At 42.0% G+C, this 10595-nt stretch overlaps 3 protein-coding genes across 5 annotated transcripts in view; 2 read left to right on the top strand and 1 right to left on the bottom strand.

The window, feature by feature from the left end:
* LOC103457374 (brain-enriched guanylate kinase-associated protein) overlaps nt 1-3361 on the top strand; it is a 36644-nt gene extending 33283 nt beyond the window's left edge. For both annotated transcript variants that reach the window (XM_008397453.2, XM_017302249.1), the window contains exon 7: nt 1075-3361. In XM_008397453.2, coding sequence (XP_008395675.2) covers nt 1075-2475 — 1401 coding nt within the window. In that variant the 3' untranslated portion in view covers nt 2476-3361. The remainder of the gene's footprint in view (nt 1-1074) is intronic.
* A 1831-nt stretch (nt 3362-5192) lies between these two features.
* Nucleotides 5193-8075, bottom strand: rdh14b (retinol dehydrogenase 14b). Its single transcript, XM_008397452.2, has 2 exons — nt 7647-8075; nt 5193-6512 (listed from the first exon to the last, which is right to left on the bottom strand). Exons 1-2 carry the CDS (start codon nt 7998-8000, stop codon nt 5895-5897), a joined length of 972 nt encoding a protein of 323 aa, XP_008395674.1. The 5' UTR covers nt 8001-8075; the 3' UTR covers nt 5193-5894.
* A 1718-nt stretch (nt 8076-9793) lies between these two features.
* LOC103457372 (interleukin-6 receptor subunit beta-like) overlaps nt 9794-10595 on the top strand; it is a 15681-nt gene continuing 14879 nt past the window's right edge. Inside the window, exon 1 of one of the 2 annotated variants that reach the window (XM_008397449.2) lies at nt 9794-10270. In XM_008397449.2, the coding sequence (XP_008395671.1) occupies nt 10195-10270 (76 nt within the window). In that variant the 5' untranslated portion in view covers nt 9794-10194. The remainder of the gene's footprint in view (nt 10271-10595) is intronic. The other variant, XM_008397450.2, reaches the window with a different exon arrangement.

Genomic DNA, 10595 nt, shown 5'->3' on the forward strand with positions numbered 1-10595 from the left:
AACCTGTATGCATAATTAGGATCCTTTTTTAGGTGAGCAAAACACAATTTAGATGATAAAACATTCAAGAATCATGACATTTGTGTACGGTACAGTCATTCCACATTGGAAAATAAACAGCTCAAATAAATTATGACAAACCTCAAATTGATCTGACATTATTCCCAGATTTATGATGACTGGATGTAAACCTCTGACCACACGAGTTGGTAGTTTTTAGGACAAGCCTGGTTAGAGAGGTCTAGTTAAATTATCTTGACATCTGTGAGGGAAATGTTGGGGAACATTTGGTCATCAGGCCAACCCAGAGGGTCTGGCTCTGGTTCCAATACGCCAACTGTTGATTCATTGGTGACAAAGGACATCATACTGCCAAAGATGGAAAATCCAAGGCCAAATTCTCTCACACTTCTTCTAACAGCATGAGTATTTGAATAAGATCTATGAAAGATACCAACTTCACTAGGGTGCGCACGGATGGCTAAGCCGTTTAAAAGTTTGCTTTTAGGCTGCCGTCACTTTGATGAAAGATGTGCTTTGTACAGCGGGGATGTTTTAAAGATCTGAAACCTCCACGGAAGGAAATTCATTACAGAAGGCAAAAATGTAAATATTGATTTTGTTTGGACCAAAAGGTGATCTGTCGATATTCATGGAGAGCTCTTTCAGGAGGTGCTCTATAGGGGGAAGCACTTTCAAGTGCCAGAGGGGGTGAAAAAAACTGTTAGAAATATGACTTATTAGCACCGTCAAACTGAGCTCACCTTGGAAAAGTGCACGCACCAGAATGATGCAGAACATTACCGACTCAACAATGTGATCCCGAAAGCCTGATAGCAATAACTCCATGCTTATTACTCAGTGTGACCTCCAGCAAACCTGAAGGAGTTGTTAATATGCTCAGCATGAAAGACTTTTTAATTATAACAATTCTAGTGGGTGTTAGGAGACTAAATATTATTTGAGTTCCAAGTTTTCTGGCTTCATAATTGAGAACCATCTCAGTACATGAGTGCCGGACACATCTATCCCATATATTCCTCTGAACATCTCTTTTCCTTTGAATTTTTGCAGCTTCCTGCTGACTGTCAGGAGCGCCTGACCATGCATCTGGAAGAGTCTCCTCTCTGCCACGACTACCCTGACTCTACTTCCCTCATTGCCAACGTGCTTGAAAAGCCAGATGAGGCCTGCAGCAGCAGCCAGGCGTCCCGCTCCCCCAGCCCCCAAGCCCAGAACCATACGTTCATTCTGGAGAGACTCGGGCCAGGAGAGCGCCTGGGGCTCAGAGCGGCCTACAAATCCGACCTGTACAGCAGCGACACGGCTCTGTACTGCCCCGACGACCGTCACCGCGAGAGGAGGCCCAGCATGGACGTGCACGGGCACAGGACGTTCCTGTACGGACCGCAGAACTCCACCGACAGCACACCGGAGGAGGGCTCTGTGGGACTGCAGGCCGGCTTCTCCCAGGAGCATTTCCCCAAGTTCCCTGCAGCGCTGGCTGGAGGCTCCAGCTCTTACTCCAGCTTCAGCGGAGGTGGCTCCGAGGACAAAGGCAATGACCCACCCAGCAGTGCAGCTTCCTCACCGCGTCATCAATCCCTCTACATGGAATGGAGAGATGCGGGGGACTATGAGAGAAAGAGTGACTCATCCTGGGAGAGGGACAGTCCAAGGAGCTTTGGGAACACTCACCCTTTCCAACAGACCGAGCTGGGCCACCATCAGAACGGCAGCTCGCCGGTCTACAGCCGCACCATGTCCTCCTGTTTCAGTGAGCCGTACGAGCCTCTGCCTCCATCTTCCTCCCCAAGTGTCGCTTACGGAGACAGTCGCCGAGGCAGCACTTTAGCCCCCGAGGAGGAGGAACTGATTGGTAGATGGAGACAGCTTAGTGTTGAAGACTTAAGTGCCCACTCGTACTGCAGTCCAGGCAGAGCCTCGCCTTACAGCTTCTCAGAACAGCACTTTTCCGTCCGCCCCGCCAAAATCCGCCTCGGTCCGCTCTACAGCAGCTTCCAGGAGGGGGCCGACTACTACCATCACGGCGCAGACGCCACGGACCCGGTGTGGGTCGCCGCCAGCCCCGAATGCAGCCCCGGACTGCGGCAAGCACACAGCCAAGCCCATCTGTACCGGAGTGAGGACAGCCAGGGGTCAGAGCACAGCCTCTACCACTCAGGGAGCTCCAAAGACAGGGAGGGCAACGTTGCAGCTGGAGGCCAGAGCACAGAGTACGTTGACCCCAGTCCCAACAGCTCCACCGAGTCCCTCCACCAGAGGTCCCTGGAGATGGCCGCAGAGCTGCAGCACTATCAGGTTGAGATGCACAGCATGCCGGCGCAGACGAGCCAGCAGCCGCCGCCGACTCCACCGCCTCCTCCTCCTTACAACCAAAAATTTGGCTCTTTGGGGCTTTCGAGGAAGGACAGTCTCACAAAGGCCCAGCTTTACGGAACCCTTCTGAACTGAAGGACTTTCATATGAGGTTGAAACCTTTGATTCGACTAAACACACAAGGCCTTGGTGCACTCGGGTTATGTTGCTGCTACCATTTGGCTGGAAATGGTTTGAAAAGCAGCCGGGAGCCAAATGGTTCACGAAGATGAACCCAGTGGAGATTATTTAGGAGAGATGATTATGCGACAGAGGATTGCAAATATTTTTGGGGGAAGTTAGCCACAACTAAGGTGGAAACAGGCAGAGAGGAGTTCATGACATTTTAAAATGTATAGGAATGTGTACGTATTTACGTTTCAAATGTATAAAAAAAAAGCATAATAACTAAGAATTGAGTGATATATTTTATAGGTAGTTGTTAGCAACAAATTTATTCGAAAAGTGCAGTTCTTTATTAATAATCCTGCAAGTTGTAAATAAATTTAAAAACTGCCAGCGCCATGTATGGGAGCTCAGATTTGAGTCAAGATGAGCCGCGTATAGATTCGTTTTGGCCGTTGTTTTTAATCAGCTGAAACGATCTCGGCCTTTTGAGAAGTTGTTTAATGAAGAAATCGATTACGAATTAATTCCTTAAATGACAAACGAACATTTCTCTTCCATTAATTGATTTCTAGCAGTGTTGATGGGTGTGGTTTCTTGTTATTGATGGAACGTTTTGAGATGTAAACATCTGTTTTAGCGGTCGGTATTTATCTTTAAGAGATTTTTTTTTGCACTTCTGTTGTCTCTTTGAGAGGTTCTCCTGCCCCCCCCCCTCCCCGCCTCCCCCTGTTCTACCTCAGATTTGGACGCCCACACCCACCTAAGCCTCTGTAAGTCTGTTTCTTAGACAATGATGCATGGTCATATACTTTGTTGTTTTGTTCTCTTAATAAAGCACAAATTATAACTTCAAGTGTGGGTGCCTGAGAAAAAGACATGAACATGACTCCGTTTTCACAGGGAATGCAACAACACAGTTCGATTTTTATTTGTTTTCTGATCAGGGTGAAGCTGTCCAAACCCATAGACAGTCTTTTTATCGTTCAGGCTCCTGCAGCAGTGTGGCGCGTCCATGCTGAGTCACCATGAAGCTCAGCTTTATCATTGTAGTAAATTTAAAAATAGGGTTGCAGGGATGGATTTTTGCCAAGATCAGCAAACTCGACACAAAGAGGAAAGTTATTTTTGTGTTATTCACGGACAGATCCCGGTAATTTGTATTCCTGTCAGGTGCACATAGAGCCTTGCAAATGTATTAATATCCCTTGAACTTCATTTTTTGTTTTTGAGGAATTAAATCTAAGTGTGCTGCTGTCATGCTGCCAACACCATCATGAGTTTATCAAAGTAAAAAAGATTTTCCATTTGTAAAAAACGAAAAAATATCACCTCCCTCCTGCTTTAAATTATACATTTTTCTATTGCATACAACCCTAAGAAAATACACTGGACATGTGCAGATCTAAGAAGATAAATAAAAATAAATGGAAACTTTTCAGTGCCATTTCCACTATTGGCATTACAGTTATTACGCAGAAGCTTGATTAGAAGGACATGAACATGTTTTCATGTTCATTTAGATTTCAGCACTTGAAAGGGACACAAATAAATCATTTTGCATTTGTCGTTTGTTTTGGCAAATAGGACGTAGCAGTCCATGATTTGTTTTTTCCAAGGTAACATCTACCTGAGATGTTTAAATCCGAAATATGCTTTTCTGATTTAAAAATGAAAAGCTCATGAGGGTATTTCTTAATAAGCAGTGCCTATAGGCACCAGCCTAGTTTATTGCGGTAAGATTTATTGCTAGTAAAACTGGACAGAATAAATTATTTATAACGCAAGCAGTGAAAAAGGAAGTAAAAGTATAAGCATGCACAACTTTTTAGCTCCAATTAGTGAGTTTAATGTTCTATACATATAATTTTTCTCCTAAATTATTGATCTAAACAATAGATACATAAATGAAGAACAGATACTGTAAGATCTGTTTAGTTGGAGCCAATGGTCTTTATTTAACACTTAAAGGGAACATTCATTCTTTTGTACCAGAACTAAACTTTACATTATATTCACAATTGAACAACCTGCTTTAAAACGGCTTGTGTGATGGCGACTGATGGGGCGGATTTGGTTTGGGCAAGAACAACTCATTAAAGCATCAGCCTTGTAAATTAATCGCTTCTGTGGTTCAGCAGTTTCATTGTTCTTGTTGATGGATGTCCTTTCAGGCGGCCTTCCTGCAGAGATTAAAAAAAAAAAAAAAAAAAGAAGAAAAAAGTTATTTACTTGTAAAGTTTGAATCCATCCACAAGAGGGCGCCACGGTGCAGCGTCAGCCTTCCAACAGCCGCGGCCGAAAAACATTTAAGCTTAAAAATGCACTAAGGGGAGACCAGTTCAAACAGCCACCTCCAGCTTGTTCTTGCTTGGCAGTGCAAAACCGACGTGAAGCTGCGCACAACTTGAGCACAAAGACTCATATGAGGATCTGAGGAGAACAAGCAGTAATGTGACAGCTCGGCTCAGCTCGCCTTTCATGAGCGCACCGAGTCCAGTTCCTTTGATCCTGACGTCTGCTTCTGAACTTTGATAAGGTCACGTTATATAGGAACAAAATATCTTATCCTCAGCAATGTATAGTTAGACTGACTGTATCTTTAAATCCTTTTCTGCACTGAAACGCTTGCTGCAGTCATTTTAAAGTATTTATATTCTTTTCTACATTTGATCAAACCAGAGCCACACGATTTGTTGTATTTAATATGGATTATATATGACAGACCGTCACAGCAGAGCATAGCATGATGCGTGGTTTGCATCTCCCAGTTTTTTCTGTGCCACTTTGTGAAAAAAAATCCAGATTTTTGGAGAGCACAACTAACAGCTGTCCTGTTGGAAAATTCTCCCACTAAAGCTTCAGATCTCCACAGCTCCTCCAGATTTATTAACACCTCCTGGCTGTTTCACTGAATGATTCTTTGTCAGCTTAGTTGAATGGTCGGTTCTTGAGAATTTTTATGCTCTTTTCATTTTCAGATGACAGATTGAGCTGCTGTGTGAGAACTTAAAAGCCTGGGATATTACTATAAAACCTAACCCTGCTTTTAACTTCCCCACAAATAAAGAGGTGAGTTACCTGGAAGAAAAAAATTACTACAAAACTTCTTTTAAAACTTTACTTCAACAGGCACCTCTTAAAATTCAAATCATAATATGAGATCTAATCAGTTCTGTAATGTAGCACAAAGTCTGCTAATTATCCCATTTCAGAGGCACAACATGTCTTTCCATTAAAGTTTTCATCCCCAGGGAGGAAAAAAAAAAGAGAGGATTTTTCACAACCCATCTCTTGCACAATGATGTCTGCAAGCAAAAGCGGATTAACAAAGTCGTCCAAGAACACTTAATTCCCTAACAGTCCGGTCCTCAGAACTGGCCCCGTGGTCACTCTGCGAGTCCAACCATCCTCCTGCTTATGTCCCACAGTTTCTTGGCCGCCTGTTTGTCTGTAGCTTTGGCCATCAACTCCTCTTCCTCGCAGTTAGCGAAGCACTTCCCCGACACCCCCTCCACCTCGGGGGAGCAGGCCAGATAGAGCGGCGTCTGGGCTCCCTCCAACGGACTCTTCAAGAAGACCAACGAGGCAAGATGGAACAGCGGCTTAGCCAGCAGAGGGATTTGGATGTGCCGGCCCAGTCTGGTCCTCACCATCCCCGGGGTGAGGGCGTTGACCGTGACCGCCGTGCCCTCGAGCTGATGAGCCAGCTCGAGCGTGAACAGCAGGTTGGCCAGCTTGCTCTGACTGTAGCAGAAAGCTTTGTCGTAGTTCCCTTCGCTGTTCAAGTCGTCAAAGTTGACGTGGCCGTATTTGTAGAGTTTGGAGGAAACGACGACAATGCGGCTGTGAGACGAGGCCTTCAGGAGGTCCAGCAGCAGGTGAGTGAGGAGGAAGTGGCCCAGGTGATTCACTCCAAACTGCATCTCAAAACCATCTTCTGTCTTCGTGTAGGGACACTGATAGATCCCGGCGTTGTTGACCAGCACATCAAGCTTAGGTTCCTCCTGACAACAAAAACATAGAAAACATTTTAGATTTTACAATTTCAGATTATTTAGATCTTAACAAGTATGCAAGAAATACATTTTATTTATAGGTTTTTCTAAATTAGACTGTTGGTAAAATAAGTCCTGGAAGTGGAGGTGAAGAGGGCTTGAGGCTACTTCTAATTCCAGTACTATAACTTATTTCTAGAACACTTTGTATTTTACATTTTTATTCATTTTATTAATTGAATTTTATCATGGTGGGTATTGTAAGCTTAAAGTATACATTTTCCAAATTAAATAAGATGAAGAAATACGATTTTCTGAAATACAACAACATATCTTATAGGGGCAAATTGAGATTTGACGACATCTAGTGGTTAAGAGAGGCAACTACTGTCCAGTGAAAGAAAAGTGATACAAATTACACTACAGTGGCCAAAAAGAAAGTAAACTTTCTTATCTTATCTTATACCCCCTTTTTGTCACAATTAAATGTTTCAAATCAATAAACAACTGCAAATAACCTGAATAAATTGAACATGAAACTGACTGGGCAAAAAAGAAGACAAAGACCATCTCACATTTTCAACAACAAAAAAAAGAAGAATAAAATAAAAATAAAAATCTTAATGATCCCAAAGTCCATTTGGTAAATATTACAAAAACATCAGATGTACATCTGATGTTTTCAGACTAAGAAAACATCACTGTCAGCTGTGGGGTAGGCAGGGCGTGGGTCTGGTTTTCTCCATCAGAAAGTCAACAATTTGTCATATTTCATAGGATTCTGCTCTCTGCTGGAAAGTAATTGCAGACTCATATCAGCTAAATGGTCAGTTCTTATATTGTTTATGTGTATATTGATCAGACACGATGAACATACACAGAATCATTTATCCCTTATTTTATGTTTAACTTACATTTATCAGAAACAAGGTTGCCTGACTGTTTTACTGGTCTATGCGAATTAAATCATTCTGATGTGTAAGTAAATAAGCGGATCCCTGTCAATCTTTTGTTCAGCACCACGGACAGGGCTCCTTTTGGACCACACATCACCAACAAAACACAATAGGTGGACTGTACTGGAAGCCAGCTGGTAAATAAACCAAAAAAAAAAAAAAAAAAAACATCTATCCATATTGTTACCTTGTTTATTTCCTCACAAAAGTTCCGGACAGATCGGAGGGAAGCCAAATCCAGGTGCTTGATGACCACCTCCCCCTGCTCTGGCCCGGCTTGGCTCCTCAGGTCCTGGGCCGCGTCCTCGGCGCTCCGCAGGTCCCTGCAGGCCATGATGACCCGGGCGCGAAGCTTCAGCAGCTCCCCGGCCAAGGCCTTCCCTATCCCGCTGTTAGCCCCGGTCACTATCACAGTTTTTCCACACATGGTGTCGGTCGGATACTGGAGCAGCTTTACTGCTTTCCGCCGGGGGAAGAGACGGCGCATGAGGAGCAGAACCCCGCCGCCAACAACAGCGGCTATTAACACGGCCGTTGACATGTATGTGCTGGTTATCAAGGATGGCAAGGTATGTTATGATACGAGTTACAAATTTACCCCGGAAATGATAGTGACGGACGTTATGCTGATTTTGGCACGTGCAAATTGTAGTGTCGTATTGAAAAGAGTGAGATAATTAACAATATTTTTAACAATATTTTTCACAAAACATAGTATTTCTACTCATCCAAATGAGTAGAAATAAAATAAAACAACAACAAACAAAAATCAGAGTACTTCTGTGTAAGTCTTCCGGGTCACAACCATTTAAGTACACTTCCTTAACAGTCAGCCGGCGCAAGATCTGGGTAGAACTTTTAATGAGTAGTAAGGGAGGAGTTTCCCTCATGTGAATCAAAAGCAAGAGCTCTGTTCACGTTTTTGGATAAAGTAACCTTTTTCTGGCGTTGCTTTGTCTATGCCAGGACTGTCATTTGTCACATGGTTCATGGACAGAGAATGGGAGTGCAGTCATAGAGAGGAGGCTGTCTGGGTTAAGATCCTCAGGATTCATATTTGCATTTTGTTGGTGATATTCTATTTGGATCAGGCCAGTAAGAGGGGTTTTTTTTGTGAATTTTGAGGGAGCTATTTTATTATTGTTGTTGTTGTTGTTGTTGTTGTTATTATTATTATTATTATATTCTCACAATGGTTTTAATTTTCTTTTACCAATCATGATATAGGGTGACATATTTGTGTATACTGTATGAAATAACTTCCTACCGCGCTGTCTCCGCTGAATCGCTACAGTACACTGGAGTTCAAACTCCGCCCACACAGCGCGCAGTTTGCCTTGCTGACTCGTGAATGGGGCAAAACTGTTGTTCAAGAAATTGTTTTTGGTTTTAAAAAAACTCACAAAATGAACACTGTACTTTAAGTACTAGTCATATCAAACAAATGCTTTATCTTAACATTTTACGCTACTACTTAAAATAAAAAGTCAGATGAACAGACTATAACTGAAACAAATGATTATATTAATAAATGCTTAAGTGCAGTTTGCCTTGTATGTACACCTATTCGAGAATTACAAAAACAACCACTAAACGGATCTAAAAAAAAAACAAAAAAAAACAGTGTACTTTATCTTTAAATCTCCACATTATTAATATTTTTTGGGCTAGTTTCAGAAAAAAAAAGTGAAAAAATAAGGTGAGTTTAACCTCTGTTGCTGCCATTACGAGGCTAAAGCTGAAAAAAAAACCATTACTTAACTTGTGCAATCAACTAACTGACGCTCAAAAGCAACAGCTTTAAGAACAACAACATGACACCAACGCTTCAAAGGTTGGCTTGATGTTCGGGTTAATAACGCTTCAGTGAATCAGGAATCACTGACTCATATCTCGCAGACGGATCAATTTCATGAGGATATTGACGTTTTTCCTATTGTTTGTTTTCCTAATCAAGTTTAACCTTCAGAGCTCAAGTCTTGACAGTGGAACGGACTCTTGGGCCTCAGTTATTCCATAAGGAGATGATTGATAATAGCTGATATATATTTTCTCTAAGCTTCATTCAGAGGAGTGTTCATGACTTTAAGTCATTAACATCTAACAGGTTTTAACTCGAACTTCACAAAGGAAAATAATTCAGTTCCAAGCTCAGCCAGAGTCTAATCATCAAACATGTGTGTTCAATTTGAAACATTGCTGAGTGTCATGTTGCGATGCAGAAGGTAAATTGAGTGAATAAACAGTGTATAAGGCTTTACTGGAGTGCATCAAATAACCCATTTGTTTTCTGTTTGTCCAGTAAAGAATATAGTCTGAAATCAATTGCTCCGATGTTTCAATGTTTTCCCCGCATTTAATTTGCATCCCAAAATAGCCGCGCGAGGCAAGTAAGATTTATTATTAGCATATCAGAGAAAGTCAAATGTGATTCATAAAATAAGAAAATGGAGTGAGGGTGGTCGTGTCTTAAGTGTTGGGAAGCTGCCCGCAAGTTGCTTCACTTCCCTTTGTCCTTTGCAGCGTTTCCAGTTTGGTAATGCCTCCCGTTTATTTCAGGGTTTGCTTCAGTTCCTGTTAGCTGACATTTGGAGCGGGTGGAGTAAATGCGCGTCGCTGGACGGTTGCAGTCTGTTGTAACAGCCTCAGTACATGTGACTCAACTGCTTTTGTCTCTTTTATTGTTGTAGTTCTTTACCGACGATTTCCATGAGAACTGGACATAAGGAGAAATTATGTATATGTCCCTGTTTTCGATTTTTGTGGTTGCGGCTCTCTTTGTCTCTCTCTGCGACTCTTTCCTTTCCAAAGGTAGGAAAAACTTTTTTTAAATATTTTTTTTATTTTGCGTGTTTTAGTTAAAAATAAACGTTTTTTAAAAAAAACAAAAAAAAAACAAGCCATTAAAAAAAATTGCTGACAAGTCGTTTGACAGACTTGGGGGGAAAAACGCGTGTGTGTGTGTGTGTGTGTGGTTTTTCTTTATTGGCTTCATGTTCACTCCTCGTTTCTGATAAAGAAGCATTCTTTCATTCCTTTAGTATCTATCTATCTATCTATCTATCTATCTATCTATCTATCTATCTATCTATCTATCTATCTATCTATCTATCTATCTATCTATCTATCTATCTAT

The sequence above is a fragment of the Poecilia reticulata genome, linkage group LG21, assembly GCF_000633615.1.
Source record: "Poecilia reticulata strain Guanapo linkage group LG21, Guppy_female_1.0+MT, whole genome shotgun sequence".
NCBI classification, from domain to species: Eukaryota; Metazoa; Chordata; class Actinopteri; order Cyprinodontiformes; family Poeciliidae; genus Poecilia; species Poecilia reticulata.

Bases quoted from the DNA above. Each gene is read 5' to 3' on its own strand.
- rdh14b (XM_008397452.2), bottom strand. From the start codon at position 8,000: ATGTCAACGGCCGTGTTAATAGCCGCTGTTGTTGGCGGCGGGGTTCTG. The intron at 6,513-7,646 runs GTAACAATATGG...TTTTGTTGTCAG, and splicing joins TTTGTGAGGAAATAAACAAG to GAGGAACCTAAGCTTGATGT.